This window comes from Pongo abelii, chromosome 5, assembly GCF_028885655.2.
Source record: "Pongo abelii isolate AG06213 chromosome 5, NHGRI_mPonAbe1-v2.0_pri, whole genome shotgun sequence".
Classification (NCBI taxonomy): domain Eukaryota; kingdom Metazoa; phylum Chordata; class Mammalia; order Primates; family Hominidae; genus Pongo; species Pongo abelii.
This window is the reverse complement of record NC_071990.2, coordinates 71,118,074-71,139,046: the sequence shown is the minus strand read 5'-3', so window position 1 is coordinate 71,139,046 and position 20,973 is coordinate 71,118,074. Positions and strand designations below refer to the sequence as shown.

The 20,973-nt window shown below is 36.4% G+C and overlaps 1 protein-coding gene across 23 annotated transcripts in view; it reads right to left on the bottom strand.

Moving 5' to 3' along the window:
* Positions 1-864: 864 nt before the first annotated feature.
* Positions 865-20,973, bottom strand: part of FAM135A (family with sequence similarity 135 member A) — a 153,676-nt gene continuing 133,567 nt past the window's right edge. For 21 of the 23 annotated variants that reach the window (XM_054556975.2, XM_054556980.2, XM_024247966.3 and 18 more), the window contains 2 exons: positions 5,186-5,299; positions 865-2,323 (listed from right to left, as the gene is read on the bottom strand). In XM_054556975.2, the coding sequence (XP_054412950.2) occupies positions 2,118-2,323; positions 5,186-5,299 (320 nt within the window). In that variant the 3' untranslated portion in view covers positions 865-2,117. 23 annotated transcript variants of the gene reach the window in all.

The window sequence follows — 20,973 nt, the reverse complement described above, 5'->3', positions numbered from 1 at the left end:
CCTGGCTACAGAAGAATACAGTCGTTTAGCTCTTTCTGAGGTCATCAGAACTTGGCTATGCTTTTGGTCATCTACTTTCCTTTGGCTTCTATGTTTTCCAAACCTGGCTCTCCAGCCTTTCCATCAATTCTGTGAGCTACCTGATCCTCTTCCAATAAATTCTTTTTCTGTTTAGGTTGATCATAATTTTTTTTGTTGTTTGCAACCAATAACTCTTACTGATATACTTCAATGAGATTCATTCTCTAAAGTAAGAGTCAATAATACCATTTCAGATCATCATTTCCTCTCTCCCCCATAACTGCACCCCATCTCCCACAATCTGAATTTGGAGGTGAATAGTGTGTGGTGGTTTCCCAGATAAATCAAGTAAGTTAAATTTGTTAGATTTTAAACCATGAACACAGATGTGCTTTTAAAACTGTATTAAAATAACCAAAAACTAATCAATCAACTATGATAAGAGCAATTTCCACTCAAATACTATTTATATGATTAAGAATGAGTCCTTTGATAAACGTGAAAATTATCCAAACTTTGAATATGCACATTTCAAACTCAGAGCCAAGATACAGGAATATAAAAAATGTGCTTGGCAAAAATATGTGGTGACTAATTAATATATTTACATTTTTCTAGTTATAATGCACTTGGGGTATTAGTTTATAAAAATTTTGAGTACTTTCTAAAAAGTAAATAATTATCAATAGCAATCAAAATTATTTTAACTATAATAATATATACAAAAGATGTTAATTATAAAAATACAAAGGCTACAAGTTATACAATTAGGCTGGTCTATCTTATAAATAAAATATACATACCTCTAGTATTCTGAGAATAAGCAAAGGATTACAAGTGTTGTAGCTGTTCCTCCAGATAGCCATTTGTTCATTTATTAACACCAGAGGCAATAACACAACGCTAAAAATAAACATGCATCAATGGTACAATAAATACTTACAAAAACCTCTGTCTGTCACAATTAGTGAGTGCAAACAGAACTTCTACCCAACCTTAGTGCATTTTTATTTTCACAAGTAAAACAGAAAAGGAAAATAGTGAATTTAATGCTATTCAGCACCTTTATAGTAAAGTCAAAAAACTCAACATCTCCATATATCAAAAACATTTGCATCTGTATCACCAAACATGTAAAGTTAATTATTTTGTTCCATCTTTAACATGAATTATTTTATTTACATTACTTTTTAGTTCAATAAATTTTAACAATATTTAAAAATTATCTAAATTCATAAAAGTATTTCATAAATTTCAACATTTAATTATTATGTACATATAAGGAAGTCCATGAAAAAAGTTAAAAGAAAATGTAGTCATAAAGTTCAAGCAACATTACCAATTTAGCAAAAATTCCAACCAAATCAAGGCAGAGGGCATTCAAACATTCAAAAATCTTTATCTGCTGCCAACATGAACAGGAACATTTCCAGTAATAAAAGTCAGTATGAGAAATAATGTTGAAATCACCAGTAGAAAATATATTTTAATAGGCATGAAATATGTTTAAGCAACAGTAATGACTTTATAGAAAACTTTTATGACACTGTCATATATGAACTACCTGGTTTGATTGTATGATAAAGGTGTATTTTAGAACTACAGAAGTTGATTTCAAAAAATATATTGTAGCAGCCATAATTTTATTTCCAGTTAAAACACAGTAAAACGTGAAAAGAAAAATTTATAATTAACTAAATAATACCCCCAGTATTAGAAAATTTTAAATCCCATGCTATTCTAGCAATAATGGTCTCTAATATAAGGTAGTCTGATGTAAGAATTGTGGAAAGCCAATAATAAACAATCAGACATAGGTATGGGCTTAAAGTTTCACTGAAATACTTAGGTAGCAAAATATATGAAAAAGTAATAGAAAAGTAAAAAGATAAAATTAAAAAAATATTGCACAGCCACATTACCTAGAAAGTAAAGTTGATGTTTAAAAAGCACTAAACATGGATGATATAAATTATCTTCCATATAAAAAGTATAAATATTTCTTAGAACTTATCAGCATCTACATTTTAATATAATACATTATTTGAAACATTGTTGAATGAGGTAATTGTCCAGTCGCTAACAATGCTTTTATACTATTGGAAATATTTGAGGGCAGCAACCAGAAAGAATTTCTCTAAAAATATTTCCGAATCAAGAACAGCTATATGTGCAGCTCTCCCAATGAGTGAATCAGCTGTATTGGGCAATGCATTGATGACATTGTAGCGAACCAAATTACAGTCCTTGCTTTGCAGAACAGGTTGAAGCAAGTTGTGGATCATTTCTGAATAGATCTGTCCTGTGGAACCAACAGAAAAAAGGAAAATTAGTTCACATTAGTCACTGAAAATAAAAAACTATGCCAATTTTTAGATAAGTTATAAAATTTAGTTACATTATTTCCATATAAAGCAGAAAAATGGCTCTTTTTAAAAAGATTTAATTTTCCTTCAACTATCATTTTTGGTTCTGTTTATAGAAAATGTAAGTAATCACATTAGTCAAGTGGAAATAACAAATTTATTATACATTATTCTTGAAATTTGATTTTTTTTTTTTTTTTTTTTTTTGAGATGGAGTTTCACTCTTGTTGCCCAGGCTGGAGTGCAATGGCGTGGTCTTGGCTCACTGCAACCTCTGCCTCCCGGGTTCAAGCCATTCTCCTGTCTCAGCCTCCTGAGTAGCTGGGATTACACGCATGCACCACCACACCCAGTTAATTTTTGTATTTTTAATAGAGTTGGGGTTTCACCATGTTGGCCAGGCTGGTCTCGAACTCCTGACCTCAGGCGATCCTCCCGCCTCAGCCTCCCAAAGTGCTGGGATTACAGGCGTGAGCCCCCGCACCCAGCCGAAATTTGGTATTTTTAACTCAAAGCAATGCCTATAACAAAGAAATAGTTTTCTTTAACGTTAAGTCACTTATAACTCAGTAAACAATTATGAAAATAAGCTAGACATAGTGAGACATTTTGATAAGGCAAAATTATAAACTTGGCCTACAGGAAATACTTTAAAGATGTTTCTGTGGCAGTCAAAATTTCCAAATTATTTTAAGAAAGAACAGCAACCTCCTATAGTCAGATGAATAATGTGAGCTTGGCTCAAATAACATGATCTTTTGTTCAGTCTATAGGTTTATTTAGTACTTGTGTTCCTCTCTCCTTATTTTTGGCTCTTTTTTTTTGTTTTTGGAGACAGGGTGTCACTCTGTTACCCAGGCTGGAATGCAGTGGCATGATCACAACTCACTGCAGCCTCCACATCACAGGCTCAAGCGATCCTTCCATCTTAACCCTCCAGAGTAGCTGGGACCCACACAGGCGTGCACCACCATTTTAATTAGCCTCGCTAATTTTTTTATTTTTGGTAGAATGGGGTCTTGCTATGTTGCCCAAGCTAGTCTCAGAGTCCTGGACTCAGGTGATCCTCCTGCCTCAGCCTCCCAAAGTGCTGGGATTACAGGCATGAGCCACTGCGCCCAAACTATGTTTAGCTAATTCTTACAATGGATTTACTGAGGTCATACTAAGCACATAAAAGATAATGATTAGAATACATCCACATAAATGTATAAACTGCCTTCTAAGGGGCAAAACATTGTTTACAATGCTTATGCATTACTATATACTAATAAATGAGTACTAACAGTGTCCATGGAACGTGTGAGCTTTAGAGAGGTAAATATTAAATTTCAGAAGACAGGCAGGATGCTCCCTGAGGAATGACAAGAAGGGAAAAGTATACAGAAGCACAATCAGATACAGAAAAGAGAGGTGTTTAAGAGAAAGACTGACTTAATACATACTCATCAAAAAACTTTTTACTCCCACCTCTCCTCTTAGTTTTCATTGTGAGTCAGGTTGGATTTGTGGTTCCATGCTATTTTAAAAATATGTTAATACAGGAAGAAGTCTAAACATGTCTTCACCATTTGATTCCCCTTGTCCCCCAATGTCACAGAACCTCACTGTTAAAATAAGGGACATTTATCTAGTTTCAGCTACTCATCTGAAGGTTAAAACTCTTCTGAATTTTTTCCTTAGGTGGACTCCAGCCTTTGCTAGAACAGAAGTTAAGAAAAGGTTATTTTGATGTCACAAATGTACAATAAAGGAGTACTTACCATGTACCAGGCACCATGTTAGGCATTGTCAATAAAAATGTACTTAAGAGAGTTCTTGCCTTAAGGAGCTGTTCACCGTCACAATGTAGAAAAATAAAGTATTAAGAGTTAAAATCAGCCTCATTCCAAAAACGGATCTGAGGCAATATTGAGAGGTAGGAGACCAGGGTTTTTCTCTTTTTTTTTTTTTTTTTTTTTTTGAGACAGAGTTTCATTCTTGTCTCCCAGGCTACAGTGCAACAGCACGATCTCGGCACACTGCAACCTCCCCTTTCCGGGTTCAAGCTATTCTCGTGCCTCAGCCTCCCAAGTAGCTGGGATTACAGGTACCCGCCACCATGCCCGGCTAATTTTTGTATTTTTAGTAGAGACGGGGTTTCACCATGTTGGCCAGGCTGGTCTCGAACTCCTGACCTCAGGTGATCTGCCTGCCTTGGCCTCCCAAAGTGCTGGGATTACAGGCAGGAGCCACCATGCCTAGAGACCAGGTTCTTGACCTAAGTCTGTAATTAACTAACTGACTTCAGCTAAGCCACTTAGTATCTGTGGGCTTTAGTTATAAAATGAGTAAACAGGACTCAAGTTTCTTTCTGGCTCCAAATGGCTATACTTTAAATTTATTTTGTTATTGACAAATAGCAAAAGAACAAATAAAGTCTTTATCATTTACTATCAGTAAAGAGGGGCAAATCCTTGCTGCCACCTTTGCGTAAAAGTGAGGTACAGCAGAACATATGACAAGGATGACCACAATTGTCAATCCCAATAATTCAGAGGAAATCAAAGTATGAACTACTTCTGAGGCAGTAAAATGGAGAGGCATTTGTAATTAGATAAAAGAACTACTTCATTGGTAAAGGCAGTTCACATGGCAGGTGAGAAGAATGGAAGAAGGACAGCTGTTAATATCAGTGGGTGGAAAGGAAGTAACAGGAAAGAGAAGGGTGACAGATACGAGAGAAAGTGACTACAAGAAAAATTTTGGAAAGAACTCATTAATACCTATAACTCTTTGAAATACTTTTATTCCATTACCTGACTGTTTGTCCTTTAAAGCTGTTTTACACATTTCAATACGGGCAGAGTGATAAGGAACATAGCGATCCTGTAGGGATCCCACTAGCACAACATTTTTGAAATAATGAAGCCCTGTGAATAGAATATAATAAATTATAACGCAGTAGTTAACTAGATTTAAAACAAGTTATTACTATCATATTAAGTGACCAAAAAATAAATTTCCTTAGCAGTACTAAGTTTCTGACTTTGTCAATACTTGATGATCCTTTCTCCAAATTTCTACATGTTCTCTACAAAAAAACCCACTTCACTGTTATGTAGTCTTGATGCTGATATGAGAATGTGTGTTTGCACTGGGAGCAAGCACTGTTGCTCAGTGGTGTGGAGATAGGTGGGAAACAGAATATGTGGACTAATGTTCTATAGAAGGTATTCCATGACATTATTACCTTCCAAAAGGTATTCATCAATATTTAGCACTATTTCCAAAGAAACAAAATTATACTCTTCCATTAAACAAAACACCTCACAGGAAATAATTTAAAGCTGACTTTTTACTTTCTTTTCATTTATAACACTTGCTTAATATGATTTATATTTTTTCTTTAATTATTATTATTATTTTTTGAGATAGAGTCTCGCTTTGTTGCCCAGGCTGGAGTGCAGTGGCGCAATCTCGGCTCACTGCAACCTCTGCCTCCTGGGTTCAAGTGATTCTCATGCCTCAGCCTCTTGAGTAGCTGGAATTACAGGTGTGGGCCACCACACCTGGTTAATTTTTGCATTTTCAGTAGAGACGGGGTTTCACAATATTGGCCAGGCTGGTCTTGAACTCCTGGCCTCAAAGTGATCTGCCCACCTCGGCCTCTCAAAATGCTGGGATTACAGGAATGAACCACCATGCCTGGCCTAAGGATCTTAATCTTGAGAAGAGTATGGATTCACACACAGCCAAGTGTGACCGTATGATACTATCTATGCCAAAAATAAGGCCATCCTTAGATTATACCACTTTTTTGGGGGAGGTGACATTTTGAATGTATACAATCCTAAGGAGATAAATGAAATAATCAAGTATCTATTATAGAAGTTAATTGAACATATATTTAAAATAATATTGTATAAAATATTAAGAAAAAATGACTCCCCCCCTTCATTCTCACATCTCGTGACACAATTTGACACTAAAATCTTCATCATTATCAGTGCTACTTTGGGAATCATCTATGTGTCCTAGAGCACAGGTATTCATACATTTACCCCTGGAGTCATCTAAGACTCTCTATGGTGTAGATAGGTGTGTATAGCTTTAAGAAAACTGATTTCCAGGCTGGGCGAGGTGGCTCATGCCTGTAATCTCAGAACTTTGGGAGGTTGAGGGGGGAAAATTGCCTGAGCCCAAGAGTTTTGAGACCAGTCTGGGCAACGAAGTGAGATCCTGTCTCTACGAAAATTAGCCAGGTGTGGTGCTGCATAACTGTAGTCTCACTCAGGAGGCTGAGGTAGGAGGACCCCTTGAGCCCAGGAGGTGCAGGCTGCAGTGAGCCAAGGCTGTAGCACTGCACTCCAGCCCAGGTGACAGAGCAAGAGCTTGTCTCTAAAAATAAAAAAGAAAAAAAAAATTGATTTCCAGATCCCAATCTCCAGATGTGTTTTTTTCTAAAAGTGACTCAACTTTCTCCCACTTTACAAGAGAAAGATATTATCTCTCCAGTCTACTTCAGATCTTATTAAGGTATATGGTCCCAGGGTATAAAAGTCTCTGGAAAACCAAGCAAAATATAAAGTCTAACTTTTTCTGACAAAAGTCAATTTGACTTGACTGTTTATGACAGTGAGAAATGGCTTTGCCAATTGGATTTTACGGCACACATTTCCTATAAATTGAATGAGCTAAATCTGTATTCCAATAGAATGAGTTGAGATGTTATATTTTATGAAAATATAATTAATGGCTGGGTATGGTGGCTCACTCCTATAATCCCAGCACTTTGGGAGGCCGAGGGTGGATCACCCGAGGTCAGGAGTTCGAGACCAGCCTGGCCAACATGGCGAAACCCATCTCTACTAAAAATACAAAAATTAGCCAGGCATGGTGGCAGCCACCTGTAACCCCAACTACTCAGGAGGCTGAGGCAGGAGAATCGCTTGAACCCAGGAGGCGGAGGTTGCAGTGAGCCGATATTGCGCCACTGCACTCCAGCCTGGGTGACAAAAGAGACTCCGTCTCAAAAAACAAAAACCAAAAAAACCCCCCAAAACCAAATAAATGAACCTGTATCTGGACCTTATACTCCTCTGCTGTTACCCATTTCTTGGCACAGTGTTGTAGCAAAATTCTTCATGAGTTTTCTACGTTGTCTCCCTTCTCTTCCTTTCCTCCTGTTCTTCACTGAACCTATTCCCAGAAGTCTTTCTTCCTAATTACTCCATGTAAATTGCTTTTTCAAGATCACCAATGACCTATACAATGCTAAAAATTTAAGGATCAATTCTCAGGCCTCATCTTATTTGACCAAATTTTAATTCTACCTGGTAGCCTGAATTTGCATCCGAAATACAATAGTTATTTCAGGCCAGTATGTCTTCTCCAAGTAAGTCCAAATAAAGTAACTGAGAAATCACCTTGTGTTAGTGATTTGAATATAAGGCAGCACTCTCTTTTCTGATGGGTAATTTTAGGAGAGAAAACAAAACTTACTTTGTTTTCAGGCATATATGACATTTTATTCTTTACTCATCTATCTCTCTGCTTTTAATTATCATTTTTATATCTGCTCCTCAAAACAAAATTTCTGGCCTGCTTTTCTTGCCAGATAACTTGACACAAAGCTTTGTGTCACTTTAATACTCACTATGCCTAACACCAAATTCTATTTCCAAAATTTTGCTTGCTATCTTAAATTCTTTATTCTATAAGCCTATTATTATTCTAGTCCAATGAGAAATATTGGCCACCTTTAATTATTAATTCCCTCATATATACTACAGCATCAAGTTTGGCTTGCTTCATATGTAGTATATGTTGCTTTCTCCTCTTTCCAGTATCACTGCTATTCTCTACTTGCTGGTCTCATGACTTCCATTATAAATTTCTTTCCTGAGAGTTTTATTTTATATGTTTCTTTCAAATTAAATTTTATTTTTAATTTTTTGGAAGAATTTTAAATTTGTATCTGCTTCCTTTTTTTAAAAAAAAGATTTCATTGTAACGTTTAGAAAATTTCACATCCATTATAAAAATTAAGTTATGCAATATGTCTGGGAGGGATAAAAAAGTGACCATATCTTTGATCTGTCCCTGTTTAAAGTATCAGATTAAATTTTTAAATTATAAAGTATATGTCTTCCCTCAAAAAATACCAATGTTGGCTCCCACATATTAAGGTCCACTCATTTTAGCTAAGTAGTCTATAACATCAAAATCTGGCCCTAACTTTTGGTGGGAACTAGGAACTTACCAAGTTGAGGCAGTCTAGTTGAGAAGAAAGGACACATTGGACTAGGGATCAGGAGACTGATTAGTTTAGGGTTAAAATGCTGTATCTCTGAGAATACCATTTTATTTCAGCGTAGTATGGAACTATTGCTAATGAATGTAAACAAATCAACAGGTTAAAGGAGAACTTCCTATGGTGTGCAGTTATAGGTGGATCCAGAAACTGATCTGGTTAGCTTTCTGAGATGACTGGGCATGGCTGAAGTCCCCAGGCTGGTCTCCTCTGCTGGGGGAGCAACATGGTTGGTTCACTGGTTTATCTAATAATGGCTTACCCAATTGTGCTTTAAAAATATAATCATTTGCTATTGATACCTGATGTGAAAAAGGTTGGAAGAGGAGGCTGGGTTAAACTATTTTTAGTGCTCTATATTGGAAAAAAGATGTAAAATATTTTACTGATTTCTCTCCAAGTTAAAAAAAAATTAAAAATATGTTAGTGCTTAGTGCTGAACTAACAGTAGGCTCTCAAATATGTTGACTAACAACAGATTTGATTTTTAATAATTCTGTAAGTGGCTCCTGAAATACGTATTTCTCAAGGGTTCTGGATAGGTGACATATAACTGTGTTCCCTCTCTCCCTACCCTTTTTTATTTTTAGAACTGAAGCAGTTTGGCTGGGCGCAGTGGCTCATGCCTGTAATCCTAGCACTTTGGGAGGCAGAGGCGGGTGGATCACAAGGTCAGTAATTTGAGACCAGCCTGGCCAATATGGTGAAACCCCATCTCTACCAAAGATACAAAAAATTAGCTGGGCATGGTGGCGGGCACCTGTAATCCCAGTTACTTGGTAGGCTGAGGCAGGAAAATCGCTTGAACCCAGAAGGTGGAGGTTGCAGTGAGCCAAGATCACGCCACTGTACTCCAGACTGAGCAACAGAGCAAGACTCCATCTCAAGAAAAAAAAAAAAAAAAAAAGAATCTTCAACTATTCCCCCTTTACTATCTCCTCTTGCCTTCCCCCTCACCCCGCTGCCCCTGCTGCCATTCACTAAGGACACAGCTAACAGTTGTGTACAGGCATGCCTCATTTTTTTGCATTTTTCTTAACTGAGGTTTATACAAAGGGTTTATCAAAAGCAGAAACCAGACTCAATTGTATTTGGATTACTTATATAAAATACATTATGTATAAATTAATGTCAGTGATGTCTGTTCTTTCTGAAAATTCATAGTAATATAACATTTTGCCAGATGTTTGTTAGTATTGTTTACAACTCCAGAAGATTGTACACTTAAAAGGTTTAACTTTTTCAAATTCAATATTTTTAAAGCAATCACAGTTTTATACAGGTATATCTTGTTTAACTGTACTTTGCTTTACTGTGCTCTGCAGATATTATGTTTTTTACAAATTGAAGGTGGTAACCCTGCACTGAGCAAGTCCATTGGCACCATTTTTCCAATAGTACATATTCACTTTGTGTCTCTGTGTCACATTTTGGTAATTCTTACAATATTCAAACTTTTTCATTATTTTTATATCTGTTATGGTGATCTGTGATCAGTGATCTTTGATGTTACTATTGGAATTGTTTTGCAATGCCATGAACCATACCCATACAAGACAGTGAACTTATGGACTATGCTCTGACTGCTCCACCAACTGGCCATTTCCAGTCTCTCTCCCTCTCTCCTTGGGCGTCTCTAGTCCCTGAGACACAACTATATGGGAAGTGGGCCGATCAATAACCCCACAATGGCCTCTAAATGCTCAAGCGAAAGGAAAAGTCACATGTCTCTTACATTAATTCTTTTTATTTTTTGAGACAGGGTCTCACTCTGACCCAGGCTACAGTGCAGTGGTGCAATCATGACTCATTGCGGCCTCTACCTCCTGGGCTTAAGGGATCCTCCCACTTCAACCTCCCAAGTAGCTGAAACAACAGGTATGCGTCAACACATTGGGTATTTTTTTTGTTATTTTTTGTAGAAATAGGTTCTCATTCTGTTGCCAAGGCTGATCTCAAACTCCTAGGATTCAGTGATTCCCAGCCTCGGCCTTACAAAGTTCTGGGATTACAGGCGTGAGCCACCATGCCTGGCTCTGTTTCTTACTTTAAATCAAAAGCTAGAAATGATTAAGCTTAGTGAGGAAGGCATATCAAAAGCCAAGACAGGCTGAAAAGCAGGCTTCTTGTGCCAAAGAGTTAGTCAAGATGTGAATGCAAAGGAAAAGTTCTTGAAGGAAATTAAAAGGGCTACTCCAGTGAAAACACAAATGATGAGACACCAAAACAGTTTTATTGCTGATGTGGAGAAGGTTTGGATGGCGTGGATGAAAGATCAAACCTGCTGCAACATTCCCTTAGCCAAAGCTTAATCCAGAGCAGGACCCTAACTCTTTTCAATTATCTCAAGGCTGAGAGAAGTGAAGAAGCTGCACAGAACAGCTGGAAGCCAGCAGAAGTTTAAGGAAAGATGTTGTCTCCATAACATAAAAGTGGAAGGTGAGGCAGCAAGTGCTGATGGAGAAGCTATGGCAAGTTATCTGGAAGATCTAGCTAAGATATATGATGACAAGACTACACTAAAAAGCAGGTTTTCAATGTTGAAAAAACTGCCTTCTATTGAAAGAAGATGCCATCCATGACTTCATAGATAGAGAGGAATCAATGCCTGGCTTCAAAGCTTCAAAGGGCAAGCTGACTCTCTTGTTACGGATTAATGCAGTTGGGGCCTTGAAATCAATACTCATCATTCCTAAAATCCTGGAGCCCTTAAGAATTATATGAAATCTACTCTGTGCTCTATTAATGGAACAACAAAGCCTGGATTATAGCACATCTGTTTACAGCATGGGTTACTGAATATTTTAAGCCCACAGTTGAGACCTACAACTCAGAAAAAAAGATTCCTTTCAAAATATTACTGCTCATTAACAATCCCCCTACTCAACCAAGACCTCTCATGGAGATATACAAGGAGGTTAATGATGTGTCCATGCGGGCTAACACAAAATCTATTCTGCAGCCTAAGTGATCCATTAGTTATTTTGACTTTCAAGTCTATTACTTAAGAAATACATTTTGTAAGGTGATAGCTGCCATAGGTAGTGATTCCTCTGATGGATCTGAGCAAAGTAAAATGAAAACCTTTTGGAAAAAATTCACCATTACAGATGCCATTAAGAACATTCATGATTCACGGGAGGAGGTCAAATATCCACAAGAACAGAAGTTTGGAAGAGGCTGATTCCAACCTTCATGGATAACTTCGAGGGGGTCAAGACTTCAGTGAAGAAAGTAACTGCAGATGTGGTGGAAATAGCAAGACAACTAGAATTAGAAGTGGAGCCTGAAGATGTGACTGAATGGCTGCAATCTCATGATCAAACTTGAATAGATGAAGAGTTGCTTCTTATAGATGAACAGAGAAAGTGGTTTCTTGAGATGGAATCTATGCCTGGTAAAGATGCTGTGAACATTGTTGAAATGACAACAAAAGATTTGGAATATTACATAAACTTAGTTGAAAAAGCAGTGGCAGGGTTTGAGAGGATTGATTCTAATTTTGCAAGAAGTTCTACTACAGGTAAAATACTATCAAACAGCATCATATACTACAGAGGTATCTTTTGTGAAAGGAAGAGTCAATTAATGCAGCAAACCTCATTGTTGTAATTTAAGAAATTGCCATAGCCACCTCTATCTTCAGCAATCACCACCCTGATTGGCAAAAACATGATTAGCTGAAGGCTCAGATAATCATTAGCATTTTTAACAATAAAGTATTTTAAAATTAAAGTATGCATACTTTTTTTAGACATAATGCTATTGCACACTCTTGACTATAGTATAGTGTAAATATAACTTTTATATGCCCTGGGAAACCAAAAAAATTCATGTGACTCACCTTTTTTTATGGTGATCTGGAACCACATCCACAGTATCTCCAAGGCATGTCTGTATTTTGTTCCAAATTCCTTTCTTGGTATACATACAATTTATTTTTCATTTTAAAAATATAACTGAGATTACAGTATTTATACTATTTTATGTCTTTTTTCACTTAATATTTTGGGGACAGCTTTTCATGTTTGTACAAATAAATTTATCTCATTCTTTTAACTACTACATGGAATTACCAGGATTAACTTTTAGTATGTCTCCTATTTCCCTAGCAAAGGACATTTATGTCCATTCCACCTCAGAAGGGAGGGGACATAAAAAAAGTATAACACTGCAATGAATAGCCTTTACCTAATTGTGTGAGATTTCTGTAGGAAAAATTCCAAAAGTGGAATTGTTGAGTGCATTCTTAAAATTCTGATAAATGTACTCTCCAGAAAGATAATAAAATTTCTCCTTCCACCATTAATATATGAAGGTTTCTGTTTCACACACTCATCAATACTGTATAGCATCTTTTAAATTCTACCAACCTAATGGCAAAAATGATTAACTTATTGTTTATTGGCCTTCCATATATATATATTTTTTAATTTTTAATTTTATTTTTTGGTAGCTAACTGCCTCTTTTCTCTTTTGCCTATTTTTTTCTGTTGGGTTGTTATGTATTAGGAACAGCAGTACACATTATACCACTCAGGCATAAACAATATTACCTGTCACCTCCAGATGTGTGGTCTGTGAATTAATTACGTATTTGCCAGATTACATGATCATTAAAACTTCCTCACAAATTTCCCACTGATTAAGATTTTTAAAAGATTTCTATATTTGTAAGAAGAAAAGGCATTATATATTTCTACATAAAATTATATTAAAGACATTTTTCAAAATAGCTCTTTGCAGAGATTCTGATGTACTTCTCTTGAGAAACAACACTAAGGTTTGGAATTACTGCTTTAGACTGAGATCCCTGCAAGAAGTGTCTACGGCTCCTCATGTTCACGCAGCTCAATGGAAGCAGGCAAAATCAGTAAAGATTAGTCAGAGGATTTCAAAGATACCCTTTCACTCTCAGATTCCATGATAATAAAATAAATTTAAAAATTCTGATACTGATTAAATACACTATGTTGTTATACTTCTAAATGTGATTCTTACGACAGTACTGTACTTTAAAAATGCATTTTAAACTTGGTAACCAGTTTTCTAGTTATTCAAAAAAAGTGTATTAATACTGATATTGTGCTTTTGCACAGAAGGTTTGCTTTTTATATTAGCAAAGAACCAAGTTAGTTAAATCTATTATGGCCCTTTTTGAACCTTTTGGCTTCAATTTCTTGTCTAGCAGTGTTGGCTACAGAAGGCAGAAACTCAAAGTGAAGCACAGCAAGCTCCAGAGGTGCAGTGCTGGTAGGAATTACAGCAGTACTTATCTGAGTTGAAGTACAGCCAACAAAAATGTCTGAAGTCTATTTTGGGAGCTAATATTCTAGGTTTATCTTTTCTACACCTACCTTGATTCTAGCTCCTCAAAGACAACGTAGTTAACTAGTCCGTGGGTGAATACTTCACTGAGCCCCTCAAGTGGCTAATTATTTGTTGAACGGTTACCTTTAATTTGGGAAAGTGACAAGATTTCCCTATTTATAGGAAGACATGGTTTAACCAGAAAAATCTGTAAGTATGTTGTTACTTTTTACCAAGAAAAAGATTAAAATAAATCTTCCATATTGCTCTGGACTATATAATAACACGATTGTTATATGAACACCTTAATTGAAACTTTCATCTTCATAGTCTAAAGTCTTTCCAATTCTTCTGGCTACTCATTTGTTCTAAAACTTCAGAGTTTTAATGCAATTCACTTTGAGTCATTTTGTGTTTACTTTCTGGAACTGGCTAAAGCAGTGGTTCTAAACTGGTGATTTTCTGCTCCAAGGAATATTCTGCAGCATCTGAAGATATTTTTGGTTGTCACTGCTGAAGGTGGAAAAGTGTATGTGCTACTGGCATCTAGTGGGCAGAGGCCAGAGATACTGCTAAACATGCTACAATGTTCAAGACAACTCCTGAAAACAAAGAATTCTCCAGCCCAGAATATCAATAGTGCTGAAGCTAAGAAAACTCTGTACTTTTAAAACTAACATATTCTTAACAATATTAAACTATTCTTATTTTTATTCATTTTAAATAAATTTGAACGAATTTTCTTCCTAAAATAATGTTAGCTGATGCTGGTTCTTTCCCGCACTTTCAGTAACAAAATATACATATTATTTACATATCAAAAGTGATACCTAAGATTAAATCCCTTTGTAACCTCCTGGATACAAAGAGTACTTTGTGCCACAGTAGGACAGCAGGAGCTTTATTTAATTTCTATACTTTATTTGTCAGAATTCAACAGCTGGTAAAAAGACTCGAAGCAGGTGTTTTTAGGAAGATCTTAAAATAACGACATATTGTTCTTGAAATTCCAACAATGAATAGATTCTTTTTGGCTATTTTGAGCCCTCATTATGGAATGTCAGAGTGGCAATGATTCCTCTCTCTGCTTTAGTAATATAATCTTGACTACTTCAACACTGCTGTCATCTAATGTCTATATAGTATACATTTACTTCCACATTGCTCTACCTCCTTCATCTTTCTTTTCCCTGCTATTCAATGCTGAGATGCTTGTATGCCACCTGCAAATTATTTACATATTCTATTAGCAATCTGTATAATACCATAGGTTTTGTCAAAAGTTGCTATAAAAATTTAATGAATGTTTATAATTGTAATTCCTTAATCAAAATAGATAATTTCCCTTTAAAAGTCACATTTCTGTAACCCTTTACCAGATCTATTGTGTTCACAAAAAAGGAAATCTCTCACCCAATAAATTTATGATTTTTATAAAAAATACAGTATTTCTCAATTGTTTTACAAAACACACAAATTATTTTGGGCTTTTAAAAAGCTTTCTTCATTTTAAAATAATGAACAGCTTTCAATAAAAGGAAAGCTATTAACTAATGATATGTTGCACAGAAAAAGACTGTTTCAAAAGGAAGACTCACAGAAGAGGCTTTGCTTAAACAAAACAGGCAAAAGGGCAAATGGCTGGATTTTGATTTAGACAAGTAATTTTAGGCTTTTCCAAAAGAATGGAAAATTCGCTGTTCAGAAGAAACTGAAGCAATAATCAAACCAGGGCATCCAAGACTGTAGCTTTAGAATAATAAAATATAAAAAAGAAATGATCACTTTTGATTGTTTTAAAACACCTGAGAATAGCATATTGGTTAAGTACTCTTTTTCTTTGTTCTATGTTTTCCTGTTTTATTTAACTTATTTGTTTGCTGTGAACCTATATATTCTATTTTGTGAATAAAGTAATTATATGTAAATATACAGGCATAGCAACTCTCTAGGGATGGACTACTCATTTCTCACAATTCACTAGATATGCCCCCCCGAAAAAAAACCCCAAAACGCAACACCCCACATGAAATAGTTTGAGACTTGTTTCAATCTCTACAACATTATAATTTTAAAATCAATTGAAATACTTGTTGATATTTAAAAGTGCTATTAGAAGTAGCTTTTTAAGTTCCTGAAAATGTATATTATTGGCTTAACATGATGCAGTGTGAACCATGCACGAATGCTTACTGGCTTTTCATAAAGCTAAGTGACCTCAGGCAAGTCATTCAATCTCTCTGTGCTTCAGTGTCCTCATCTGCAAAGTGGGGACAATATTCCTACCCTAGAGGGTTAAATAAGCTAATATGTATGTGTGTTTAAATCATACCTAGAACGTGGTAAATGTTACATGTGTATTAGCTATTATTATTTTTCCAGTATTTTAGTATTAACCAATGCATTAGTCACAATTACTAGAAAATGGTACTCTTTTTCTTTTTGAGACGGAGTTTTGCTCTGTTGCCCAGGCTGGAGTATAGTGGCAGGATCTCGGCTCACTGCAGCCTCCAACTTCTGGGTTCAAGCAATTCTCCTGCCTCAACCTTCTGAGTAGCTGGGATTACAGGTGTGCACCACCACACTGGACTAATTTTTTTGTATTTTTAGTAGAGACAGGGTTTCACCATGTTGGCCAGACTGGTCTCAAACTCCTGACCTTAGCTGATCCACTCACCTCGGCCTCTCAAAGTGCTGGGATTACATGCATGAGCCACCGTGCCCAGCCAGAAAACAGTACTCTTTAGTGTTTTTTCCCCAAAATGGGTATTAATTCAATGCAGGTATATACTAATAAACTCGTGAGTACAAAGAGAAATCTTAAAACATAAAAACAATTTTAGGTCATTCGAATAATTTTTATAGCTAGTAATATCAGCATTTAGATAAAAGTTCTGTTAAAAAATTTTCCTAAAATAGATATATATATTGTTTGTGTAAAAGTCAATTTCTGTAATCTATAATACTAGTGGTTTTTTTTTTTTTTTTTTTGAGACAGAGTTTCAGTCTTGTTGCCCAGGCTGGAGTGCAATGGTGCGATCTTGGCTCACTGCATCCTATGCATCCCGGGTTCAAATGATTCTCCTGCCTCAGCCCCCCTAGTAGCTAGGATTATAGGCACCTGCCACCACGCCTGGCTAATTTTTATATTTTTAGTAGAGATGGGGTTTCACCATGTTGGCCAGGCTGGTCTCGAACTCCTTTCCTCAGGTGATTCACCTGCCTCAGCCTCCCAAAGTAGGGGGATTACAGGCGTGAGCCACTGTGTCTAGTACTAGTGGGCTTTATTTTTTTTTAAGTTTTTGAGACAAAGTCTGGCTCTATCCCCCTGCTGGAGTGTAGTGGCACAACCTCAGGTCACTGCAGCCTCCACATCCCTGGTTCAAGCAATTCTTGTGCCTCAGCCTCTGGAGTGGCTGGGATTACAGGTGTGCATGACCATGCCTAGCTAATTTTTGTATGTTTTGTAGAGATGGGGTTTCACCATGTTGCCCAGGCTGGTCTTCTTTTTTTTGGGATGGAGTTTTGCTCTCGTTGCCCAGGCTGGAGTGCAATGGCGAGATCTCGGTTCACTGCAACCTCTGCCTCCCAGGTTCAAGCGATTCTCCTGCCTCAGCCTCCTGAGTAGCTGGGATTACAGGCATACACCACCATGCCTGGCTAATTTTGTATTTTTAGTAGAGATGGGGTTGGTCAGGATGGTCTCGAACTCCCGACCTCAGGTGATCTGCCTGCCTCAGCCTCCCAAAGTGCTGGGATTACAGGCGTGAGCCACCATGCCCAGTGTCCAGGCTGGTCTTAAACTCCTAAGCCCAAGCAATTCACCCGCCTCAGCCTCCCAAAGTGGAGAGATTACAGGTGTGAGCTACCGCACCTAGCTTATGATAGTAGTATTATTTTATTTAAGTCACTTCTTCATTTTTTTTTTTTACCATTTACCATTTACTAAGTTTTGAACTCCACAGAATCACTTTACACATATTATCTCATTTAATCCTTTTAATAATCTTATGAGATACTACTATTCTCATTTTACCAATAAGGAAACTGGAGTTTATTTAAATTAGGTAGCCTAGTCAGTGTTTGGACTATAACTAATACCTATATGTGACGTCAGAGTTTGGTTCTTAACAGTTTTAGACTAGTACAACAAGATCATGCATTATAAGGCAAATAATAAATTAATAACTTAAAAGAAAAAAGTTGAACTAATCTTTACAGTTATATTTTCTTTACAGTTTAGATATTCTTATGTTGCTATTACTATTGCTAATTAAATTTTACTTTGTGTAATGCTGTATAAAGACATAGACCTCAGGAACACTTACGTTTAGCTTTGCCTTTCACGCATTTCCTAACCTGTCAGCAAAGGGTATGAATTCCATAGCTCCACACAACGGTTCTAGCTAATATTGTTTTTCTCACATGAGAAGTATATGCCATGTTTCATTTTGTAGGAATATCTTGTAATTTGATCAATCAAGTATATATTTCTGTATACTGTAAGAAACTTACCATTGACGCTTTGTATCATTACAAACAAAATCATAAAACCCGATCTATAAGAGAATTTTCCTTTCACTGATTCTAATAGTAGACAGTACATGTAATAATCATTCCCAAATCTCTTTCTCATATTAAGAACAACATTTAAAGCAGAATCCTGAAAAAGCTAAAACAGGATTCAAAAGCAGTGGTATTTTCAATAATGAAATCTATTAATATCAAATATTTCAAGAGTAGAATGGAAGACACGGGTGATAGGAATGAAGATAAAAACAGATGTAGATTTAAATGGCCAGGGCTTAAGTTCACAAATTCAAGTAACTTCAGACTTGAAACTACCAGTCGCTGAATATATGGGCTAGATTTACATCTTACTATATAATATTTAAACTGTTTATGAATATTGAAAATAATATTAAAAACATCATTGATTCATTTGTTAATTCAATCAGTGTACACTAGAAGAGCTATGGTACATACTGAATGTGTATGTGGGAAATGGGAATGAGTAGTCTTGACAGATCCTACTTAAGGAAAGGAAGTTAAGACATAAAAATAACTGACATGAGATAAACTATAATGAGTATGGTAAAAGGTTGATATATAATGCTATGGAAGTTCAGAGATAATATTAACAATTTTGAGACATGGTAGGCAAAGAAGTGAGGTCAATCAAAGATGACCCTAAGGTGTTTCAAAGGAGTAACTGAGAGAACAGTACCATTAAAAAAAGGACAACAGGAGAAGCGGCCAAAGAAGACAGTATGTTCAGTTTTAGACATATTCAGTTTGACATGTAAATTGAGATGTCTAGCAGGCAAATGAGGATTGAAATTCATTAATGAAATCAGTCCTGCAGACATAAGATTGGGGACATAAAAGTATATATGGGACAGCTACTTAGGAGGCTCAGAATGGAGAACTGCTTGATCCATGAGTTCAAGGCTGCAGTGAGCTATGATTGTGCCATTGCACTCCAGCCTGGGTGACAGCGTGAGACCCTGTCTCAAAAAACCCCAAAGGTATACAGGGAGTATTCTGAGAGTAGAAGAGCATTAAATCAGATAGGGCATCAAGAAAAGCTTTTGATGGCAGGTGGCATTAGAGTTTAATTTTAGAAGGTAAACAGAATTAGTTCTGAAAGGATGGGTAAACACATGAGGAGGTACAAAACACACGAGGTGAAACAAAAACACATGATACAAAAACACATGAGGTGATACAAAAAGCATGAGAAAATGCAAGCAATCAAAAACCATGAATAGCATGACCACAGCAAAGGGTGTGGGGGTGTGTGTGTGTGTGTGTGTAGGATAAAAAGAAAACAGAGAATCAGAGACCAGATTATAGAGGACTTGATGCTCTTATCCATGGAATCTAAACTTCACTGTGAATACCACAAAGCATCATGAAAGATTTTCAAATGAGACCAATATGGTTTGATATTAGATGGCCAATATAATCTATGGCTTCATTGGATGATCATTTCATCTAACGAGGAAGTGAGAATGGGGAGAAGGGAGTATACATGTGGCAGGTAACCAGTTTGAACAATAATTTAAGTAAAAGTGATGAAGGCTGAACTAAGGCAGTGGCAAAGAAGAAGAGAAGCATCCATCAGCCACTAAGAAGGTTAAATGTTTTAAAACTTGGCAATTCCATAGATATGGGGTATAAATAAGAAAGCAGAGTCAAGAACAGTTTCTAAGTTTCTCACTAGGCAGATGGTGATGCCATTCCAGTAGATGTGGAATCCAGAGAAGTAATCAGGGGACAGATGCACTGTCTGAAAACACTAGATTTGAAGCACCCATGAGACATCTCCGTGAAGATGCTAAGTAGGCCTCTAGGTGTGTAAGTCTAGAGCACAGCACAGAGGACAAGCTAGAGATATATATTAATATTTGAGAGCTACCAATGGTAAAGATGGATATGGAATGATGCTGTCCAAGAAGAATGTATAGAGTGAGAAGAACAGAAGACAGAGGCTAAAACACAAGAACAGCTTTCATAAAGGGGCAACGAAAGAAAAGAAGCCCATATAGGAAGCAGAAAAAAAGCCAAGATGGAAAAAACCAGGAGAGGTGGATCCCACAAAAATGGAGAAAGGAAAGTATTTCAAGAAGGAGTTTTCAGTAGTCTTAAATGTCTTAATGTTCAAATAAAAGAAAAGAGATCACTGGATTTGGCAAGCTTCAGTGGAGTGGTGCAGACAGAAACCAAAAAAGTGAAAAAAAGCGGGGAGTAATAAAGTGACTGTTCTCTTTCAAAAGGTTCAACCCTACCCCCCAACACTCTCAGAAAAAGGGGAAAGGGGGACAAGTACAGAATAAAAGATCAAGGGAAATATTTATTATTATTATTATTAAGATGGAAGAAATGGGAATAACTTTATCTATTAAAGGATTAATTACTAAAAAGAGAAAGAGTTTAAAGATACTGATGAGAAGGTATGAGTTCCAAAACGGAGAGGGT